The sequence below is a fragment of the Phyllobates terribilis genome, unplaced genomic scaffold (assembly GCF_046119375.1).
Source record: "Phyllobates terribilis strain yellow unplaced genomic scaffold, ASM4611937v1 Scaffold_19__1_contigs__length_20705806, whole genome shotgun sequence".
NCBI lineage: Eukaryota > Metazoa > Chordata > Amphibia > Anura > Dendrobatidae > Phyllobates > Phyllobates terribilis.
Genome location: NW_027362779.1, coordinates 13,142,259 through 13,167,164, shown reverse-complemented (window position 1 = coordinate 13,167,164; position 24,906 = coordinate 13,142,259). Strand labels below are relative to the sequence as shown.

General features: G+C 46.1%; 1 protein-coding gene across 1 annotated transcript in view; it reads left to right on the top strand.

Annotated features, from left to right (window-relative positions):
- Window positions 1-2,749: 2,749 nt before the first annotated feature.
- The window catches only part of LOC141176257 (microtubule-associated serine/threonine-protein kinase 3-like), a 42,759-nt gene continuing 20,602 nt past the window's right edge, over window positions 2,750-24,906 (top strand). The window contains exons 1-6 of the mRNA XM_073660223.1: window positions 2,750-2,779; window positions 5,817-5,918; window positions 6,343-6,442; window positions 9,732-9,799; window positions 10,093-10,178; window positions 10,804-11,012. Of these exons, the coding sequence (XP_073516324.1) occupies window positions 2,750-2,779; window positions 5,817-5,918; window positions 6,343-6,442; window positions 9,732-9,799; window positions 10,093-10,178; window positions 10,804-11,012 (595 nt within the window). The remainder of the gene's footprint in view (window positions 2,780-5,816; window positions 5,919-6,342; window positions 6,443-9,731; window positions 9,800-10,092; window positions 10,179-10,803; window positions 11,013-24,906) is intronic.

The window sequence follows — 24,906 nt, the reverse complement described above, 5'->3', positions numbered from 1 at the left end:
CAAGCAGCTGTCAAAAATTTGGCAGTATAGTATTGCAGCCTGTGGGTGGGTGGGTGAGCGACTGGCTATATACTTGCGCTTGCATTCCAGGGACTGGGGTAGGGACAACTGAACGCTGCAAAGGGACAAGACGTGGACGGTGATGGTTGCAAGTCTGCAATGACAGGTACAGGGTGGGAGGCATCTTCACATGCACCATGGAAAAGGATTGGAGTGCACGCACAACAGCGGAAGAGGCAGTGGTGTCACCCACAGACACTGTTTCTGGACCTTGGCATTCGGCCCAGCTAGTCAGGTTCTTTGCTGTCATGCGCCTGAGCATGCTGGTGGTGGTCAGGCTGGTAGTTTTGGTGCTCTTGCTGATGGTGGCCTGGCAGATGTTGCAAATGGCCTTTTTGGGGTTATCTAAACAGTCTTTAAAAAAGAACCAGACTTGGAAAGACCTAACAGTTGAACTGGCAACTTCCGTCATGTTGGTGTTCCGCGGAGCAGTTGCCCGCCTTGTGTCTGTGGCCACCACACTGCTTGTTCCTGCCTATTGTGGTGCTACGCCTCCCTCCCCCTGTATGCTGCTGTCCTCGCTCTGCATGTCCCCTTGCCAGGTCGGATCAGTGACTTCATTGTCCACCGCTTCGTCTTCCACTTCCGCACCCTGGTCCTCCTCCTGACTTTCTGTCCATTGTGTCTTATCATCAATAGTGTTAAGCGATACCTTCCGATATCAGGAAATATCGTATCGGATTGGATCGGGCCGATACCCAAAAAGTATCGGATATCGCCGATTCCGATACCGGAAACCAATGCAAGTCAATGGGACACAAATATCGGAATGAAAATAAACCCTTTCTTTCCTTGTAGGTTAATTCTACATGAAGTAAAACAACTAAGAATAATGTAGAATGACATGAAAAGCCGGCAATTCATCAGCGGCATACACCGGTACCCGACAATTTACAACAGAAAGAATAGAGCATCACACATAGATTAGATAGATAGAAACATGTCAGTCACATATATATGAAGTACAGTGACAGTGTTGCTTACTGTACTTGTCATTTAGTGTAAAGGATTTATTAAAAAAAATATTAGTGTTTTCGTGCACCGTCTCTTTAAAAAAGCCGGCCGGCAATTCAGCAGCGGTACCCGACAATTTATAACAGACAGAATAGAGAATCACACATAGATTAGATAGATAGAAACATGTCAGTCACATATATATGAAGTACAGTGACAGTGTTGCTTACTGTACTTGTCATTTAGTGTAAAGGATTTATTAAAAAAAATATTAGTGTTTTCGTGCACCGTCTCTTTAAAAAAGCCGGCCGGCAATTCAGCAGCGGTACCCGACAATTTATAACAGAAAGAATAGAGAATCACACATAGATTAGATAGATAGAAACATGTCAGTCACATATATATGAAGTACAGTGACAGTGTTGCTTACTGTACTTGTCATTTAGTGTAAAGGATTTATTTAAAAAAATAATAGTGTTTTCATGCACCGTCTCTTTAAGAAAGCCGGCCGGCAATTCAGCATCTGTACCCGACAATTTAGAACAGAAAGAATAGAGAATCACACATAGATTAGATAGATAGAAACATGTCAGTCACATATATATGAAGTACAGTGACAGTGTTGATTACTGTACTTGTCATTTAGTGTTAAAATAAAGGATTTATTTAAAAAAAAATTGGCGTGGGGTTCCCCTTAATTTTAGGCTCTAGCGGAGGTTAAGCAGACAGCTGGGGCAAATGTTTGAAGCCTGGGAAGGGGGTAATACCCACGGAGCTTCCCAGGCTACGAATATCAGCCCCCAGCTGAATACCTAGCCTTTACTAGCTATTAAAATGGGGGAACCCCCCCAAAAAAATAACGTGGGGTCCCCCCTAATTTAATAGCTAGCACAGGCTAGGCAGACAGCTGGGGGCTGATATTAATAGCCCAGGAAGGGTGCCATGAATATTGGCCCCCTCCCAGGCTAGAAACACCAGCCGTCAGCCGCCCCAGAAATGGCGCATCCATAGGATGCGCCAATTCTGGCACTTAGCCTCGCTCTTCCACGCTGCCCTGGTGCGGTGGCAGGGGGTAATAGGGTTGGGGTTGATGTCAGCTTATAATGCCAGCTGACATCAAGCCCAGGTTAGTAATGGAGAGGCGTCTATAAGACACCCCCATTACTAACCCCATAGTCAAAGTTAAAAGAAAACACAAACACCCAGAGTAAAGTCCTTTAATTGAAATAAAGACACAATTCTTTATTGTTCTAAATTAAACCATACTTACCATCACGCCCATTCCAGCTGAAGCCAACGATCTCCTGCAATAAAAGAAAAATAATAAAGCAACCTCATCCTTACCTTTCGATGGTTCCCAGGACAGCTCCAGCTCTGCTACATCGAGATGACAGGCTGGACCGCAGCAGAAAGCTGCCATCCAGCCTGTCATCCCGCAGACACTGAGAAGCGCAGGCATGCTTGCGCTCCTCAGTGTCTCTCTGTGACGTCATCCAGATGAGCCGAGTTCATGTCCAATGAACTCAGCTCACCTCATGCACGTCACTGACAGCGTGGGAAAGTTCTCCTGCACTCAGCGCTTCAGCGTGAGAATTCTCCCACGCTGTCAGTGACATACATGAGGTGAGGTCATGTCCAATGAACTCAGCTCACCTCATGCACGTCACTGACAGTGTGGGAAAATTCTCACGCTGAAGTGCTGAGTGCAGGAGAATTTTCCCACGCCAGTGGGAAAATGACGTACATGGTCAGTGACGTACATGAGGTGAGCTGAGTTCATTGGACATGACCTCGGCTCATCTTTATGCCGTCACAGCCAGACATTGAGGAGCACAAGCATGCCTGCGCTTCTCAGTGTCTGCGGGATGACAGGATGGATGGCAGCGTTCTGCTGCGGTCCAGCCTGTCATCTCGATGTAGCAGAGCTGAAGCTGTCGTGGGAGCCATGGAAAGGTAAGGATGATGTTGCTTTATTATTTTACTTTTATTGCAGGAGATCGTTGGCTTCAGCTGGAATGGGCGTGATGGTAAGTATGGTTTAATTTAGAACAATAAAGAATTGTGTGTTTATTTCAATTAAAGGACTTTTTTCTGGATGTTGTGTTTTTTTAAATACTTTACTAGAAATTCATGGTGGTCATGTCTAATATTGGCGTGACCCCATGAATTTTGGGCTTAGGGCCAGCTGATAATACCAAGCTGGCCTTAACCCCTTTATTACCCAGTGAGCCACCGCACCAGGGCCCTGGATGAGTTGGGTACAGCGCCAGAAGATGGCGCTTCAATGAACGCGCCATTTTCTGGGGCGGCTGCGGACTGCAATTTGCAGCGGGGGTGGCCCAGAAAGCTTGGGTCTCCCTGCGCTGCGGATTCCAGCCCCCAGCTGCATAGTTGTATCTGGCTGGACACAAATATAGGGCGAAGCCCCGCGTCAATTTTTTTTAAAATAAATCCTTTATTTTAACACTAAATGACATTTGAGGAGTTAATAAAGATGCAGTCCCTAAATTATTATTTATTTTTTAATTAATTTTTCCCAAAACTTTTGACGTGGGCTTCGCCATATTTTTGTATGCCAGCCAGGTACAGCATCCAGCTTCTATGAACGCGCCATTTTCTGGGGCGGCCGCGGACTGCAATTTTCAGCGGGGGGGGAAGCCAGAAAGCTTGGGCCTCCCTGCGCTGCAGATTCCATCCCCCAGCTGCCTAGTTGTACCTGGCTGGACACAAAAATAGGGAGAAGCCCCACGTTTTTTTTTTTTTAATTATTTCATGAAATTCATGGAATAATTAAGAAAAAAAGGGCTTCCCTATATTGTTGTGTCTGGCCAGGTACAAATAGGCAGCTGGTGGTTGGGGGCAGCCCGTTCCTGCCTGCTGTACCTGGCTGGACACAAATATAGTGTGAAGCCCCACGTCAATTTTTTTTAAATTATTTTGCAACATTTTTCACCCATTCAAATGAATGAAAAAAAAAAAACATAAGTATAAACACTGCAAAAACACAGCAAATAAGTGTGGATTGTATGCAGTGTTTTTCCTGAGTACAACCTGGTTTTTGGTGTGGAAAAAAATGCTGCAAAAACGCAACGTGTGAACATTCCCTTATCCTGGTTGTGTTGTATTTGGAAATAAAAGAGGACGGCCAAAAAAGCATATTGCTAGGCAGCATGTATGTGTGTAGAGCCACTCCTTGAAGATTCCATCACAAGATTCCATGATGACATCACAGGTCATGGTCGGGCATTATGACATCACAGCTCACAGTCACTATATATACAATGTACACAGGGTCACGGCTGCCTTTGTTGGCTTCATAGTGACTGAGCGCACTTGCAGTTTCTCGCTATTCTATAGTGACTGATCGCACTTGCAGTTTCTCGCTATCCCATAGTGACTGAGCGCACTTGCAGTTTCTCGCTATTATATATAGTGACTGATCGCACTTGCAGCTTCTATGGCTGAATTACTTTTGGACAATCTTCAAGTAGAAGCTCTATGGGAGATTCTTACCACCAATCGCCCTGAGATTGTGCTTCTACCACCCGATGGCGTCCTCAGCTTCACTCACCGGCTGGTGGTGGAGCTTGTAAGGGACTGCCTTACCAAATACCACCGAGGTCATCTCACCTCAGAGTATCTGACGGATTTACCTAAGAACATCAGGACATTACTACAGCAGGTAAGTGGCGGACGCTCCGCATAAAACTTCTCAATAATGGATAATAATGGTGGGATAGAAGCAGGGGCTGATTAAGAGTAGCCAGGGCCCTGGGCAGTTTAGGAGCCGTGGGCCCCCAGCACCCGATGTATCACATGACATGGCACATAATTCCCTTTGATAGATCATGTGATAAGTCATTCGATTAACATGCAGGTGCTCTGGTGCACTACACATAACAGAGCGCTATACATAATAGAGCAGGGGTGGGAAAGTAATATTACTGAGGGGCCACATGAGAAATGTGACTGTTGTGTAGGCCGAATCAATAGGCTGAAATTAATTCTGCTCAATATTAACATATTAATTATATTTTATATTATTAACTGTATCACTTATTATTGAGCAGAATTAAGTGTGCTGGCATCCCCCTACATACAGTAAGAGCCCACACACATACCCTATATACAGTAAGAGCCCACACACAGCACCCTTTATACAGTAAGAGCCCATACATAGCACCAATGTACAGTATGAGCTCACACACAGAATCCTATTTAGAGTATGAGCCCTCACATAGCTCACTATATACAGCCTAGCTCTCACATAGCCCTCTATATACAGTATGAGCCCTCACATAGCCCGCTATAAATAGCTGAGCCCTCACATAGCCCCCTATATACAGCATGAGCCCCCACACACTTTAAATATTGCTTGGCAGCATGTATTTGTGCAGAGCAGCCGCTATAAGATTCCATCACAAGATTCCATGATGACATCACTAGTGATGGTCGGCCATTATGACATCAGAGCTCACAGTCACTGTGTACAATCTACACAGGGTCATGGCTGCCGTTGTTGGCTCCATAGTGACTGAGCACTTGCAGTTTCTCGCTATGGAACATCAGGACATTACTACAGCAGGTAAATGGTGGACGCTCCGCACAAATCTTCTCCACAATAATGGATAATAACGGTGGGATAGAAGCTTCTTCTTTCTTCCAATATAAGACAGGACAAGACCCCAGATATGTAGTCAATGTATCTGCAGAGAGGAGCAGATGTCAGATACAATGGCCGCCTTCATTGTGATCTTTCTCATCTCGAGATTTTTCATTTGTGTTTCTTTTCTTCTTTTTAGGCTGAAAAAAGATCTCAATATAGAGATTTGTCTTTTGTTAAAGAACTGGCCGAAAAAGTCCTGTGTGTACTGGAAGGTCCGGCCCGCTCATCGGAACGCCCGGTAAGGATCCATCATCTTCTCTATCACACGTCCTTGTTTTCTGATCTTCTCCAGATCACCAGCCAGATATCAGAAGATCTGGTGTTAGATCTTATCGGCCTCCCTGTCAGCTCCTGGCAAGCACAGGAGGTAATATGGCCGCCTGTCTCTGCTGATGGCAGTCTGTATTCTGCTGATGTAGTCACAGCTCAGTGGTGGGAAGTCTGTATTTCCGCCTCTGTCTCCCTCTATTATCCATATTAATGTTTTTGCAATGTTAACTCATCTTAATCCATTTTATCTGAGAAAAGTCCTCATGATGGCGTTTGATCTGTATAGTTACAGTTGGTGTGTCTGTAAATGCAGGTTCAGTCCTTCCTGATTTGTGGATTTGGTGATTTAGTGGAAGGTTCATCGTGTTAATTCTATATATTCTATCAATCAGGAGACACCAGAAGGCGACACCGAAGATGAGCAAAATGTGACCCCAGAAACCCCTGACCCTAATACGAGTCAGCCGGGACCGAGCAGCGATCTGACTACAGGTGAGCCGATCACACAACCTTCTACAGGAAAAATCCGGATATTATAGAGAACAGGGGATCATTTCACATTTACTCTTTCCACTCTCTAATCAAACATACAGAGAGCCAAAATGAAAAACTTGGAAAAAGTCACGAGCCAATCAGTATACTGGGTACCACAAAGTCCTCCATAATGAATAATGGGTCCCACATAGTCCTCCATGCAGAATAATGGGCCCCACATAGTGCTCCATGCAGAATAATGGGCCCCACATAGTCCTCCATACAGAATAATGGGCCCCACATAGTCCTCCATACAGAATAATGCCCCACATAGTCCTTCATACAGAATAATGGGCCCCACAAAGTCCTCCAAACAGAATAATCGGCCCCACAAAGTCCTCCATACAGAATAATGGGCCCCAGATAGTCCTCCATACAGAATAATGGGTCCCACAAAGTCATCCATACAGAATAATGTGCCCCAGATAGCCCTCCATGCAGAATAATGGGCCCCACATAGTGCTCCATGCAGAATAATTGGCCCCACATAGTGCTCCATGCAGAATAATGGGCCCCACATAGTCCTCCATACAGAATAATGGGCCCCACATAGTCCTCCATACAGAATAATGCCCCACATAGTCCTCCATACAGAATAATGGGCCCCACAAAGTCCTCCAAACAGAATAATCGGCCCCACAAAGTCCTCCATGCAGAATAATGGGCCCCAGATAGTCCTCCATACAGAATAATGGGTCCCACAAAGTCATCCATACAGAATAATGTGCCCCAGATAGCCCTCCATGCAGAATAATGGGCCCCACATAGTCCGGCACACAGTATAATGGGCACCACATAGTACTCCATACAGTATAATGGGCACCACATAGTCCTCCATACGGAATAATGGGCCCCACATAGTCCTCCATACAGAATAATGGACCCCACATATTCCACCGTACAGAATAATAGGCCTCACATAGTCCTCCATACAGAATGATGGCCCCACATAGTCCTCCATACAATATAATGGCCCTACATAGTACTCCATAAAGAATAATGGCCCCACATAGTACTCCATAAAGAATAATGGCCCCACACAGTCCTCCTTACGGAATAATGGCCCCACATAGTGCTGCATTCAGAATAATGGCCCCACACAGTCCTCCACACAATATAATGGCCCCACATAGTCTTCCATACAGGATAATTGACCCCACATAATCCTCCATACAGAATAATGGGCCCCACATAGTCCTCCATACAGAATAATGAGCCCCACATAGTCCTCCATAGAGAATAATGGGCCCCACATAGTCCTCCATACAGTATTATGGGCCCCACATCGTCCACCGTAGAGTATAAAGGGCCCCACATAGTCCTCCATAGAGAATAATAGGCCCCAGATAGTCCTCCATACAGTATAATGGGCCCCACATAGTGCTCCATACAGAATAATGGGCCCCACATAGTCCTCCATAGAGAATAATGGGCTCCACATAGTCCTCCATACAGTATTATGGGCCCCACATAGTCCACCATACAGTATAAAGGGCCCCACATAGTCCTTCATAGAGAATAATAGGCCCCACATAGTCCTCCATACAATATTATGGGCCGACATAGTCCTCCATAAAGTATTATGGGCCCCACATAGTCCTCCATAGAGAATAATAGGCCTCACATAGTCCTCCATACAGTATAATGGGTAACACATAGTCCTCCATGCAGAATAATGGCCCCACATAGTCCTCCATAAAGAATAATGGGCCCACATAGTCCTCCATACGGAATAATGGGCCCCACATAGTCCTCCATACAGAATAATGGGCCCCACATAGTCCTCTATACAGTATAATGGGCACCACATAGTCCTCCATACAGAATAATGGGCTCCACATAGTGCTCCATACAGTATAATGGCCCCACAAAGTCCTCCATACAGTATAATGGGACCACATAGTCTTCTATACAGTATAATGGCCCCACATAGTCTTCCATACAGTATAATGGGCCCCACATAGTCCTCCATACAGTATAATGGGACCACATAGTCCGTCCTCCTTGCATTATAATGGGTCCCACATAGTCCTCAATACAGTATAATGGGCCCCACATAGTCCTTCATGCAGAATAATGGGCCCCACATAGCCCTCCATACAGTACTATGGGCACCACATAGCCCTCCATACAGAATAATGGGCTCAACATAGTGCTCCATACAGAATAATGGGCCCCACATAGCCCTCCATACAGTATAATGGGCACCACATAGCCCTCCATTCAGAATAATGGGCCCCACATAGTCCTCTATACAGTATAACGGGCCCCACATAGTCCTCCATACAGTATAATGGGCCCCACATAGTCCTCCATACAGAATAATGGGCCCCACATAGCCCTCCATACAGTATAATGAACACCACATAGCCCTCCATTCAGAATAATGGGCCCCACATAGTCCTCTATACAGTATAATTGGCCCCACATAGTCCTCCATACAGTATAATGGGCCCCACATAGCCCTCCATACAGAATAATGGGCACCACATAGCCCTCCATACAGAATAATGGGCCCCACATAGTCCTCCATACAGTATAATGGGCCCCACATAGTCCTCCATACAGAATAATGGCCCCACATAGTCCTCCATACAGAATAATGGGCCCCACATAGTCCTCCATACAGTATAATGGGCCCCACATAGTCCTCCATACAGAATAATGGGCCCCACATAGCCCTCCATACAGTATAATGGGCACCACATAGCCCTCCATTCAGAATAATGGGCCCCACATAGTCCTCTATACAGTATAATTGGCCCCACATAGTCCTCCATACAGTATAATGGGCCCCACATAGCCCTCCATACAGAATAATGGGCACCACATAGCCCTCCATACAGAATAATGGGCCCCACATAGTCCTCCATACAGTATAATGGGCCCCACATAGTCCTCCATACAGAATAATGGCCCCACATAGTCCTCCATACAGAATAATGGGCCCCACATAGTCCTCCATACAGAATAAGGGGCCCCACATAGCCCTCCATACAGAATAATGGGCACCACATAGTCCTCCATACAGTATAATGGCCCCACATAGCCCTCCATACAGAATAATGGGCACCACATAGTCCTCCATACAGTATAATGGCCCCACATAGCCCTCCATACAGTATAATGGGCCCCACATAGTCCTCCAAACAGAATAGTCATTTCTCCATTATATTGCTGTATTATGTCTGTAGGATTAATATCCTCTAATACATTTTATTTCTTCATCATTTTATCACTATTTTAGAAACAACTGAGCTGTTGGATCCTGACAGTGTAATCTTAGAGATCCCGGAGATCCAAGAACCTGCCGGTGTAAGTATTATAGAGGGAGATGTCTGTGTATCACCAGATCACGGGGTGTGAATGACCCGTCCAGTATTATCCCCCATATAACCAGGGGGCGCCTCTATTATTAGAGGAGATGACACTATTGCATTAGATAATAGCGTTTATATTATAGGGAATCCGTCAGCAGGTTTCTGCTCACCTATCGGATCAGTAACATCAGCTGGGACATAATATAGGAGGAGACGTTTCTGCATCTGGAGATTTTCTCCAGCAGCTTCTAGATCTTAATATCATTTCTTCTTCTTCTTCTTTTCTAGGACTTGATGGAATCATTGATCCCGGCGAGAAAGCCGCGTATGAGCGACTACGAAACATCTAAGCTGATCAGCAGCGGATCTTTTGGGTGAGATTTCAGTTGGCATAAGCCACATTTCTCAGGGTTCCCTATGACAATGCTTCAGCCTCTGTGCTCTGCCATTCAGTGTTATCATAGGGACATGATCTGAGGTGAAAGGTGATAATGTGACCTGGGTGAGGGTCCGGCAGACGTGGCATTGTGCAGACTTCCCATAGGTGATAATGTGACCTAGGTGAGGGTATGGCAGGCGTAGCATTGTGCAGACATCCATAGGTGACAATGTGACCTGGGTGAGGGTGTGGAAGATGTGGCATTGTGCAGACCTCCCACAGGTGATAATGTGACCTGAGTGAGTGTCCGGCAGACGTGGCATTGTGCAGACTTCCCACAGGTAATAATGTGACCTGGGTGAGGGTCTGGCAGACGTGGCATTGTGCAGACTTCCCATAGATGATAATGTGACCTGGGTGAGGGTCTGGCAGACGTGGCATTGTGCAGACCCTCCCATAGATGGTCTATGTAGTATTATTTCATGTATTTCTAGATGTGGATTTCCAGTAATGGTCGGACTTCTGGTATTAAACATTAGTACAGAAGATCATATAATGACTTCTATAGACGGACTGTTAATAAGGATTCACTATAAACCATGGTTTCTTCTTCTCTCCAGGTCCGTCCACTTAGTTCACCATAAAGACTCACAGAAGATCTTCGCTATGAAGAAAATTTCCAAGCGGGACCTGGATACTCCAAAACATGTGGAAGGGGCCTATCTGGAGAGGGACATCCTGACATTCGCTGACTGTCCCTTTGTGGCCTCCATGCTCTGCTCCTTCCCTACTAGATCTCACCTGTGTATGGTCATGGAGTATGTAGGAGGTAGGACATGTACATGTATTATATTCAGCCCATGTCTGCTGACATCTTATCACCGCTCATATCATTAGGACTTGTCCCCGTGGACGGTTACATCCCCGCAGAGCATTTACTATAGATATTATGGAAAGTCATTGATGTGTGTGATCTCCCTGTATGTCCGCACTGAGCACGTCAGTATCGCCAGCTGTAGACGAGATGAGACATCACTCTATTAGTGACATGGACGACATCTCACCATGACCTCAGACTAATATTCTGTGCTCTATACATTATATCTGTATATATTCTCTCCTGCCCCAATGTCTCCGCTCACTTCTCATGATCCATCGTGGTGATCTGCTGTATAAACCCCTCACCGCTCATATTTCCTTTCTTCTATAGGTGGAGACTGTGGGACCCTCCTAAGCACCAGGGGTCCTTTATCTGTCCCCTTGGCCCGTCTGTATTTTGCAGAAGCGATACTTGCTGTGGAATACCTGCACAGCTATGGTGTGTTGCATAGAGACCTGAAACCAGAGAAGTAAGTGCCCCCTGTAGTATAATAAAGGGGGGAAGTTATTTATTACCACACAGCCTGTGAGACTAAAACCATCTTCTCTTTCACAGCCTCCTGATTACACCGGCTGGACACATTAAAGTCGCCGATTTTGGGATTTCAAAAGTTGGTGTCATGATACCAGAAACCAACACCCACAAGGAATCATTGGAGGACATCGCCAGAGAGTTCCAGGACCATGAGGTTGGCATCACTTACAGGAACTTAGATGGTTCTTTACAAATCTCATCACACTATTGTCTCTTCTCTACGTTCTTCATTTCTAGAGAACTTTTCCACTGATATTTTATCTTCTGTCATTGGCTTTTTATGTAGAGAACTTGTCATAATAATCATTTCATCGATTCTTATCTTTATCTTCTGTTGGTTTCCAGGACTGTGGCACCCCGCTCTACATGGCCCCAGAAATCATCCTGAAGAAAGGCTATGGAAGACCTGCGGACTGGTGGTCAATGGGGATCATCCTGCATGAGTTTCTGGTGGGATATGTACCATTTCATGGGGATTCCCTATCTGAGCTCTATAAAAATATTGTCACTGGTAAGTAGAATAATCCGATCATTGCTTTGACTGGTTACATGAATTTACTTATTTCCTCTACTTTATCTTACAGTCCAAAACAGAGGTTTTATTTTCTGTAATTTTCTATATAACAGGAGACATAATTTGGGATTGGGATCGCTCTCCTCCCCCCGATGCTCAGGACCTCATTAATGACCTGCTCAGAACAAATCCTGCACAAAGACTTGGGACAGGTAACTGATATACTGTATTAGTATTAATATTCACTTTTTACAACGAGGACTCATCGCTCCTGTCCATGAGGATCAGCACTCCTCTATCTGCTTGCCTATTTCTAGTTCTCCATAATATAACTTTTAGTTTGTTTCCTTCGGTTTTGTCATTACTTAAGATATACTGTTCAGATATGGAGCAGCCTCTAGCAATGTCCGCATCACTTTTGTTTTTCTTTTTCCAGGAGGAGCATTTGAGATCAAGAGTTATCCATTCCTGAGTGACTTAGAATTTGAAAACCTTCTAAGTCAGAAGCCAGAGTACATTCCTCGGCTGGTGTCAGATATGGACACCAGCTTATTTATCAGTAAGTAGAAGACATCATCTAGACTAAGCGGCTGTTTGTCTCATCTTCCATAATATGTGACAATCGGTTCCCATTAATAGTAGTGATAAATGGTGACTGTGTTATACTGACAACCACTAATAACACTTCATTACCTATGTATTGTAGATCACGCTGATTCAGACAAGCCTATTGTCTCAGAGGAGGAGGACACAAGTGAGGATAATGAGAGCCTTTTCTTCCAAAATTTTACAACATCCTCTAAAAGGCTTTCTAAAGTAAGTGATCAATAAATCCAGAATACATAAAAAGACCTCTAAAAGTAAAAAATAGAATTTCATATCTTATTTTTGTCCTTATTTAGCTCTGTACCACCGTTATCAAGTCCCCTCCAGAGTGTACCCCAGCATCCAGCAGAAACATCTCAGAAATGTAAGTAGATTGTGGAGTCATTACTGGGAGCTCCAGACTAATATATGTGCACAACACCAAATATAGGACATAAATACCATCATATCGAATGCAGCATCCACCGCCACATGATCAGCGGTCATTGCGCTTTTGACTTCAGAATCCGCTGGAGATAACAGCCCATAATTGCTGCCGGTCAGGCATTGTTAGTATTGCCCACATTGTGGGACAGATGTAGTATTACATGCCGGCCATTATTGGTAGTTGCTTTCCGCTCTGCTCCATAGAAGGTAGTTTTGAGCAGGAGACTTCCCCACTATGACTTTCATATGTCCTATTAGGCCTTATAGTTGGGGTTCTTCTAGTGAGACAATCCCTTTTTTACTGAATTTACTTGTGATTGACACGTTTTTCTTCTTCCTAACAGGCAGAAAGGATCTTCTCCTGAATCTGCTAGAGACGATGCTATAACCAGCTTGCCGTCCTCGTCCCCATTGTCAGGTATGTACATGTCTATAGCACAAACAATGTGAATGTTATCATCAACGGTGAAATATTTCCACATGGTTTTTCTGTAATAGGTCTCCTATGTTATCTATGTTCCATGGATCCCAATTACTTTGCCCATGGGCCCATACTGTGTCTCCATTTCTGTAACTTTGTACAGTATTATCATGGATTCTGTGATACATTGTTGCATCCAGTAACCTCTGTCATCATAATGAGACATCGTCTCCTATAGTAGAATATCGCTCATTAGGTATGCACCACATGGCGGCACACAGGGCGCTCACTGCTCCATATTAGTGACACATCTAATGCCCCTCATATTAGGTCATGTCCGGTATATAGGACTTATTCTGCCCTATTGTGTAATACCAGATTATCAGGACTATAGGGGAAAGGACTAGAACAATCTATATACTATATACAGGAGCGATACAATGCAGACCCCATAACAATATGTCTTTAGTGAGTTGTTGTTTTTTCTTTTTTCTGATCAGAATTTCAAGCTGATGACGAAAAATCAGAAAATGGGAAAAAGGGGAAAAAGAGACGAGGTAAGTGTGAGAGTCATCTCCATGTTGTGTGATGTCGTCAGTGAGAATAATTCATGTGGAGCAGATGTCATCTGTCGGAGATGGGATTGTCACATGTATGATGGCTGACGATGATCCCTGACCTCTGTGTGATGAGATTCCTCTGCCGTCCGGCCACAGTGACCGCACAGTAGTATCATGTCATATGGAGTCCCATCACTTACATTATATTTCCTTCTCTTCTCATAGGTTCCATCTTCCGCCGGATCCTATCATCCTGCCGGCGTGGATTATCCAGGGCTGCTCGCGTATTTGCGTGTTGTCACCGTTCCCCTAGAGACATCTAAAAGACGGTAAACCTCCGCATCCAGCGCCCTGAAGTCCAGCAGATCCACCATCACTGCTGGAGCTGTACAGAAGGACCTTCACCATCTACCGGTGGCCTTCTGACTGTTACATCTCTGCCGGGACAATCTCAGTATCACCTCTGTCACCAGGCTCCGTGGTATTCATACTGCTCGCAGACGTGGCGGTTACTGATCACCTGGTATCTGACCCCGGCTGTTTTCCTGATTATAAGTTTGCCTACTGATTCTGTTCCTGGTTTTGTCCCTCCCTTCTATCCTATTATTAATAAAAAAAAAATACAATTATTATTACTGAGATCTTGGTTCATCCATCAAACTTTACTCTGCATTTTGTTAACTGATAAAAATAATTTATTAACACTTCTGCTTTTAAAAGGATATATACAGTATGCTTATAATATATATACAGTATGCTGATTATATATACATGGTGACAAAGTCACTGGCAAAGTGCTGGAGGGGAGGTATGTTTCACTGAGGCTATTAGCTTCAGTGATTTGAAACCCATAAGTTTTCCACCAGCACACTATGTGTTGAGAGGGATTAATCGGCCATTTTAAGGGCTGGGTTTTTGTGAACGACCATAGAACGGGTTGGGAGGTCATTCATCATATCTCCACCCCTGGGTGAGGACTAGGATATATATAGACGGCCTTCTAAGGCATTCAGTGTTCAGTAGGGCTGTAGAGAGGAACTCCAGCGCTTTGTGTCCTGAGAAGGAAAAGCTGAACTAGTGGATGGTTGTTCTCCTGAGCGGGCAGATCCCCACAGCAACACGGCTGTATGTTATGTTTTGTTTTTCCTTAGGTCAGAAAGCACGTATTTATTTTTGCTAACTCTTCACTGGCTTATGCAGCATCTTCAAATAAACCAGTGAGAGACTTAAGGAGACAGTGCTCCGGTGGCTACTTCTGTGTGCAACTGAGTGGGCCGATCTACCATAGTATATATAAGGCGGCATGCGTGTCTCTGTCTGAAGCTTCGATAGACTGCGCATGTGTGATGCGCAGCCTGGCTCCAGAGAGAAGCAGGCATCCAGCCGTTACAGGTAAGAGGAGGTGTATGGCGCCGGAGATCGCGGGATGCGTAGACACTGAATGCATACCGCGATCTCCGGCGCCATACTTACATACTTACCTGACCGGGAGGAGCGTTGTCGCGGCGCCTCTCTTCGCTGGAGACCGGGGGCGGAGTGAAGGCGTCAGATCGACGCATGCGCATTGCGCTATCCGGCGCCATTTTACTGAAGACACATTTACAGTGTGTCTTCAGCAAAATGGCGCCGGACAGCGCGGTGCTCCAGCGCTGCACTTCTCCCTCGGCCTCCGGCAGAAGAGGACGCAGCAGTGCTGGAGTACAGAGAAGAAAGGTGAGTATAACTGTTTTTTTTTGTGTATGTGTGTACAGTGTGAAAGGGATGAGGGGGCCACACATAACAGGATTGTGGGGTGAGGGGACCATGCATATATCAGGATTGGGGGGTGAGGGGTACCACATATACCAGGATTGGGAGGTGAGGGGTACCACACATACCAGGATTGGGGGTGAGGGGTACCACGCATACCAAGATTGGGGGTGAGGGGTACCACACATACCAGGATTGTGGGGTGAGGTGTACCACGCATACTAGGATTTGGGGGGTGAGGGGTAACACGCATACCACGATTGGGGGTGAGGGGTACCACGCATACCAACATTGGGCGGTGAGGGGTGCCACACATACCAGGATTGGGGGGTGAGGAGTGCCACACATACCAGGATTGGGCGGTGAGGGGTACCACGCATACCAGGATTTGGGGGGTTAGGGGTGCCACGCATACCAGGATTGGGGAGTGAGGGGTGCCACGCATACCAGGATTGGGGGGTGAGGGGTAACACGCATAACAGGATTGGGGGGTGAGGGGTAACACGCATACCAGGATTGGGGGGTGAGGGGACCATGCATACCAGGATTGAGGGTGAGGGGTGCCACGCATACCGGGATTGGGGATGAGGGGTGCCATGCATACCGGGATTGGGGATGAGGGGTGCCACGCATACTGGGATTGGGGATGAGGGTTGCCACGCATATTGGTATTGGGGGATGAGGGGTGCCACGCATACCGGGATTGGGGATGAGGGGTGCCACGCATACCGGGATTGGGGGGTGAGGGGTGCCATGCATACCGGGATTGGGGGTGAGGGGTGCCACGCATACCGGGATTAGGGATGAGGGGTGCCACGCATACCGGGATTGGGGATGAGGGGTGCCACACATACCGGGATTGGGGATGAGGGGTGCCATGTATACCGGGATTGGGGATGAGGGGTGCCACGCATACCGGGATTGGGGATGAGGGGTGCCACACATACAAGGATTGGGATGAGGGGTGCCACTCATGCCGGGATTGGGGATGAGGGGTGCCACGCATGCCGGGATTGGGGATGAGGGGTGCCACGCATGCCGGGATTGGGGATGAGGGGTGCCACGCATGCCGGGATTGAGGATGAGGGGTGCCACGCATACCGGGATTGGGGATGAGGGATGGAGTGCCATGCATACCGGGATGAGGGATGGCGTACCATGCATACCAGGATGAGGGAAACCATACACACCAGGATAGTGATGAGGGGTACCATACATACCAGGATAGGGATGAGGGGTGCCACGCATACCAGGATAGGGATGAGGGGTGCCACGTATACCAGGATTGGGGATGAGGGGTGCCACGCATACCAGGATAGGGCGTGAGGGGTGCCACGCATACCAGGATTGGGGGTGAGGGGTGCCACGCATACCAGGATTGGGGGTGAGGGGTGTCAAGCATACCAGGATTGGGGGTGAGGTGTACCACGCATACCAGGATTGGATGGTGGGGACAGGATGGGGACAGCACAAATACAAGGAGGGGGGCAGCACATACCAGCATGGGAGACCATATACCAATAAAAATGCTGTCCACCCGGGCGTAGAACGGGTTCAATAGCTAGTAGTATATATATACTGAATGCATATACCGAATTTTTCGGACTATAAGACGCACCGGACCATAAGACGTACCTAGGTTTTAGAGTAGGTAAATAGAAAGAAAATGTAAGCAAAAAATGTGGTCATTATGCCCTGTTAAGGGGGAGGGGGTCTGCTGCTTACACTGTTATAGGGGTAATGTCTCCCAATTCTGTTAATATCCCCCATCCTGGTATATTTATATACACACTGCTCAAAAAAATAAAGGGAACAATCAAATAACACATCCTAGATCTGAATGAATGAAATATTCTCATTGAATACTTTGTTCTGACAACAAAATCACACAAAAATCATCAATGGAAATCAAATTTATTAACCAATGGAGGCCTGGATTTGGAGTCACCCCCAAAATTAAAGTGGAAAAACACACTACAGGCTGATCCAACTTTGATGTAATATCCTTAAAAAAAGTCAAAATGAGTCTCAGTATTGTGTGTGGCCTCCACGTGCCTGTATGACCTCCCTACAACGCCTGGGCATGCTCCTGATGAGGCTGAGTATTGTGTGTGGCCTCCACGTGCCTGTATGACCTCCCTACAACGCCTGGGCATGCTCCTGATGATGCTGAGTATTGTGTGTGGCCTCCACGTGCCTGTATGACAACCCTACAACGCCTGGGCATGCTCCTGATGAGGCTGAGTATTGTGTGTGGCCTCCACGTGCCTGTATGACCTCCCTACAATGCCTGGGCATGCTCCTGATGAGGCTGAGTATTGTGTGTGGCCTCCACGTGCCTGTATGACCTCCCTACAACGCCTGGGCATGCTCCTGATGAGGCTGAGTATTGTGTGTGGCCTCCACGTGCTTGTATGACCTCCCTACAACGCCTGGGCATGCTCCTGATGAGGCTCAGTATTGTGTGTGGCCTCCACGTGCCTGTATGACCTCCCTACAACGCCTGGGCATGCTCCTGATGAGGTTGCAGATGGTCTCCTGTGGGATCTCCTGCCAGACCTGGACTAAAGCATCCGCCAACTCCTGGACAGTCTGTGGTGCAACGTGACATTGGTGCATGGAGCGAGACATGTCAAATGAGCAATAAAAGAGAAGAAATCCGGCACCACCTCTGCTTTAAATACACCTCTCATTCAATGAAATGAAACTCCCGGATACATGGTGGTGCATGTCCAAGTAAACAGTCTAGTAATGCAGAAGCAAAAATAAAGGTAGCACTCAACAAAAGTTCCGAAGATGTCCTTTATTAGTACTAACAGTACATGTTGTCTGGCGGCATAGGATGGAGACCCCTAAGGGTGTGCGGGGGAGTGAGAGAGAGGACGATGGCCGTTTCGCTCCCTTCCGGATCTTGAACGGGTCCCAGGGAGCAAGACATGATGTCCCAGATGTGCTCAATCGGATTCAGGTCTGGGGAACGGGCGGGCCAGTCCATAACTTCAATGCCTTCATCTTGCAGGAACTGCTGACACACTCCAGCCACATGAGGTCTGGCATTGTCCTGCATTAGGAGGAACCCAGGGCCAACCGCACCAGCATATGGTCTCACAAGGGGTCTGAGGATCTCATCTCAGTACTTAATGGCAGTCAGGCTACCTCTGGCGAGCACATGGAGGGCTGTGCGGCCCTCCAAAGAAATGCCACCCCACACCATTACTCACCTACTGCCAAACCGGTCATGCTGAAGGATGTTGCAGGCAGCAGATCGTTCTCCACGGTGTCTCCAGACTCTGTCACGTCTGTCACATGTGCTCAGTGTGAACCTGCTTTCATCTGTGAAGAGCACAGGGCGCCAGTTGCCACTTTGCCAATCCTGGTGTTCTGTGGCAAATGCCAAGCGTCCTGCACGGTGTTGGGCTGTGAGTACAACCCCCATCTGTGGACGTCGGGCCCTCATACCACCCTTATGGAGTTGGTTTCTAACCGTTTTTGCAGACACATCCACATTTGTGGTCAGCTGGAGGTCATTTTGCAGGGCTTTGGCAGTGATCCTCCTGTTCCTCCTTGCACAAAGGCGGAGGTAGCGGTCCTGCTGCTGGGTTGTTGCCCTCCTACGGCTCCCTCCACGTCTCCTGGTGTACTGGCCTGTCTCCTGGTAGTGCCTCCAGCCTCTGGACACTACGCTGACAGACACAGCAAACCTTCTTTCCACAGCTCGCATTGATGTGCCATCCTGGAAGAGCTGCACTACCTGAGCAACTTCTGTGGGTTGTAGAGTCCATCTCAAGCTACCACGAGTGTGAAAGCACAACCACCATTCAAAAGTGACCAAAACATCAGCCAGAAAGCATTGGTACTGAGATGTTGTCTGTGGTCCCCACCTGCAGAACCACTCCTTTATTGAGAGTGTTTTGATAATTGCCAATAATTTCCATCTATTGTCTATTCCATTTGCACCACAGCATGTGAAATTGATCGTCAATCAGTGTTGCTTCCTAAGTGGACAGTTTGATTTCACAGAAGTTTGATTTACTTGGAGTTATATTCTGTTGTTTAAGGGTTCCCTTTATTTTTTGAGTAGTGTATATATATATATATATATATATATATATATATATATATATACTGTGGCTCTGGGTGGTGGGGGGAATGGCAGTGGCGGAGGAGCGGGGCACTGAAGGCAGCATGGCTGCGGTGGCTGCAGCCTTTACCTGAACGGGATTCGGGCATATGATCTGACGTGGCCATAGACTATAATGGTCCAGACAGAGTGAATGTGCCCTCTGTCGTACAGGGGGACATTAAGTCATAGGGGGCACACCAGGCAGGGACCCGATATTACAGGGTGGCAGGAGGGCGACTATTGCAAACAACATAATTAGAGCTATGGGCCCTTATGTGCAGAGTATTCAGGGGCCCCATTATGCAATGCAGGCGGGATACAGAGTCCCAGCAGAGCTCAACAATGACGGATACAATGTTTTATAATGGAATTGACCTAATAACAAGGCACCAGTGTAATGGTATCAGGGGCCCCGGCAGCCGCCTGTACTCAGCTCCTATATATCAGGTGTAAGGGCCACATAGTAATGGTATCAGGGGCCCCAGCAGCCGCCTGTACTCAGCTCCTATATATCAGGTGTAAGGGCCACATAGTAATGGTATCAGGGGCCCCGGCAGCCGCCTGTACTCAGCTCCTATATATCAGGTGTAAGGGCCACATAGTAATGGTATCAGGGGCCCCAGCAGCCGCCTGTACTCAGCTCCTATATATCAGGTGTAAGGGCCACATAGTAATGGTATCAGGGGCCCCAGCAGCCGCCTGTACTCAGCTCCTATATATCAGGTGTAAGGGCCACATAGTAATGGTATAAGGGGCCCCAGCAGCCGCCTGTACTCAGCCCTTATATATCAGGTGTAAGGGCCACATAGTAATGGTATCAGGGGCCCCAGCAGCCGCCTGTACTCAGCTCCTATATATCAGGTGTAAGGGCCACATAGTAATGGTATCAGGGGCCCCGGCAGCCGCCTGTACTCAGCTCCTATATATCAGGTGTAAGGGCCACATAGTAATGGTATCAGGGGCCCCAGCAGCCGCCTGTACTCAGCCCTTATATATCAGGTGTAAGGGCCACATAGTAATGGTATCAGGGGCCCCAGCAGCCGCCTGTACTCAGCTCCTATATATCAGGTGTAATGGCCACATAGTAATGGTATCAGGGGCCCCGGCAGCCGCCTGTACTCAGCTCCTATATATCAGGTGTAAGGGCCACATAGTAATGGTATCAGGGGCCCCAGCAGCCGCCTGTACTCAGCTCCTATACAGTGGTGGCCAAAAGTATTGGCACCCCTGCAATTCTGTCAGATAATACTCAGTTTCTTCCTGAAAATGATTGCAATCACAAATTCTTTGGTCTTATTATCTTCATTTAATTTGTCTTCAATGAAAAAACACAAAAAGAATTGTCCTAAAGCCACATTGGATACAATTGGCAATAACTAAATCACACTTGCAGCCAGTTAACATGGATTATGTTATGATCTGCAACATAAACTAAGGAAAGAAAGGGAAAAGCTGTCCCTACAGTAAGACTAAGCTGAATCCCTACGATGTAGCGGGCAGCCTGTTCCTTGTGAACAGACCCGCTTTCGTCCTCGGCTAGTCTGAACAGAGACCTATAGAATAAAGGGAGGGGTCCCTAAAAGAGCTAAGGACTGGGACAAAAAATGGAATCCTCCTAACAGAAGTTGTTGCAGAGCAAAAATACAAACTGAACAAAAAGTACTAGAGGTCCAGAGGACCAAGCAAACTAGACAGAGATAGGCACCGAAGCACCTGGCTAGAGAGACAGGCAAAAAACACTGAAGTCCAGCAAAGCCAGAAGGGCGGAGCTGGAATATATAGGCAGCTAGTCACGTGACCGCAAAACACAAGATAGCAAAAACTAACAGGAGGGTTCTAACAGATTAAAGTTGACTCAGCCTCTGTCCTGTGTCCTTGTGTGTACCACATTGAGCATGGAGAAAAGAAAGAAGACAAAAGAACTGTCTGAGGACTTGAGAAACCAAATTGTGAGGAAGCATGAGCAATCTCAAGGCTACAAGTCTATCTCCAAAGACCTGAATGTTCCTGTGTCTTCCGTGCGCAGTGTCATCAAGAAGTGTAAAGCCCATGGCACTGTGGCTAACCTATCTAGATGTGGACGGAAAAGAAAAATTGACAAGAGATTTCAACGCAAGATTGTGCGGATGGTGGATAAAGAACCTCGACTAACGTCCAAACAAGTTCAAGCTGCCCTGCAGTCCGAGGGTACAACAGTGTCAACCCGTACTATCCGTCGGCGTCTGAATGAAAAGGGACTGTATGGTAGTATACCCAGGAAGACCCCACTTCTTACCCCGAGACATAAAAAAGCCAGGCTGGAGTTTGCCAAAACTTACCTGAGAAAGCCTAAAACGTTTTGGAAGAATGTTCTTTTGTCAGATGAGACAAAAGTAGAGCTTTTTGGGAAAAAGCATCAACATAGAGTGTACAGGGAAAAAAAAGAGGCATTCAAAGAAAAGAACACGGTCCCTACAGTCAAACATGGCGGAAGTTCCCTGATGTTTTGGGGTTGCTTTGCTGCCTCTGGCACTGGACTGATTGACCGTGTGCATGGCATTATGAAGTCTGAAGACTACCAACAAAGTTTGCAGCATAATGTAGGGCCCAGTGTGAGAAACCTGGGTCTCCCTCAGAGGTCATGGGTCTTCCAGCAGGACAATGACCCAAAACACACTTCCAAAAGCACTATAAAATGGTTTTAGAGAAAGCACTGGAGACTTCTAAGGTGGCCAGCAATGAGTCCAGACCTGAATCCCATAGAACACCTGTGGAGAGATCTCAAAATGGCAGTTTGGAGAAGGCACCCTTCAAATATCAGGGACCTGGAGCAGTTTGCCAAAGAAGAATGGTCTACAATTCCAGCAGAGCATTGTAAGAAACTCATTGATGGTTACCGGAAGCGGTTGTTCGCAATTATTTTGGCTAAAGGTTGTGCAACCAAGTATTAGACTGAGGGTGCCAATACTTTTGTCTGGCCCATTTTTGGAGTTTTGTGTGAAATGATCATTGATTTGATTTTTGTTTCATTCTCTTTTGTGTTTTTTCTTTGCAAGAAAATAAAATGAAGATAATAATACCAAAGAATTTGTGATTGCAATCATTTTCAGGAAGAAACTGAGTATTATCTGACAGAATTGCAGGGGTGCCAATACTTTTGGCCACCACTGTATATCAGGTGTAAGGGCCACATAGTAATGATATCAGGGGCCCCAGCAGCCGCCTGTACTCAGCTACTATATATGGCCACGGCCGAAAGTGTTGGCAATCTTGAAATTGTTCCAGAAAGTGAAGTATTTCTCCCAGAAAATTATTGCAATTACACATGTTTTGTTATACACATGTTTAATATTCTTTGTGTGTATTGGAACAAAAGAAAAAAACAAACAAAAGGAAAAAAGGCAAATTGGACATCATTTCATACAAAACCCCAAAAATGGGCAGGACAAAATTGATAGCACCTTTCCAAAATTGTGGGTGAACAACTTTGTTTCAAGCATGTGATGCTCATTCAAACTAACCTGTGGCAAGTAACAGGTGTGAGCAATATGAAAATCACACCTGAAACCAGATAAAAAGTGGAGAAGTTGACTCAATCTTTAGATTGTGTCTGTGTGTGCCACACTAAGTATGGAGAACAGAAAGAGAAGAGAACTGTCTGAGTACTTGAGAACCAAAATTGTTGAAAAATATCAACAATCTCAAAGTTACAATTCCATCTCCAGAGATCTTGATGTCCCTTTGTCCACGGTGCGAAACATAATTAAGAAGCTTACAAGTCATGGCACTGTAGCTAATCTCCCTGGACGTGGATGGAAGAGAAAAATTGATGAAAGGTTGCAACGCAGGATAGTCCGGATGATGGATAAGCAGTGCCAATCAAGTTCCAAAGAAATTCAAAGTTGTCCTGCAAGCTCAGGGTGCATCAGTGTTAGCGCAAATAAGCGCTAAGGCAGGAGACCCAAGAGAACCCCACTGCTGACACAGAGACATAAAAAGCTACACTGAAGTGTGCCAAAATGTATGCAAGCCAAAATCCTTCTGGGAACGCATCTTTTCGACAGATGAGACCAAGACAGAGCTTTTTGGTAAAGCACATCATTCTACTGTTTACGGAAAATGGAATAATGCCTACAAAGAAAAGAACACACTACCTACAGTCAAATATGGTGTAAGTTCAAAGACGTTTTGTGGTTGTTTTGCTGCCTCATGCACTGGGTGCCTTGACTGTGTGCAAGGCATCATGAAATCTGAAGATTACCAACGGATTTTGGGTCGCAATGTAGTGCCCAGTGTCAGAAAGCTGGGTTTGCGTCCTAGGTCATGGTTCTTCCAGGAGAATGACCCAAAACATACTTCAAGAAGCCCGCAGAAATGGATGGAAACATAGCGCTGGAGAGGTATGAAGTAGCAGCAACTATGAGAGACATGGAGCAGTTTACAAAAGAAGAGTGGTCAAAATTCCAGCTGAGAGGTGTAAGAAGCTTGTTGATGGTTATAGGAAGCGATTGATTGCAGTTATTTTATTCCAAAGGGTGAGCAACCAAATATTAAAGTTGAGGGTGCCAACAATTTTCTTCAGACCATTTTTGGGGCTGTGTGTGAAATTATGTCCAATTTGCCTTTTTTTCTGCTTTTTTTGTGTTGTTGCAATACACACAAAGAAAATAAAGTGTGTATAGCAAAACAGATGTAACTGCAATAATTGGGAGAAATACTTCATTTTCTGAAACAATTTCAAGGGAGTGAACACTTTCGGCCATAACTGTATGTGTAATATATACATATATACATACACACACACACACAGTTGAAACCAGAAGTTTACATACACTATATAAAAAGACACATCTGCATGTTTTTCTCAATATCTGACATGAAATCAGAATAAACCTTTCCCGTTTTAGGTCAATTAGGATTACCATAATTTT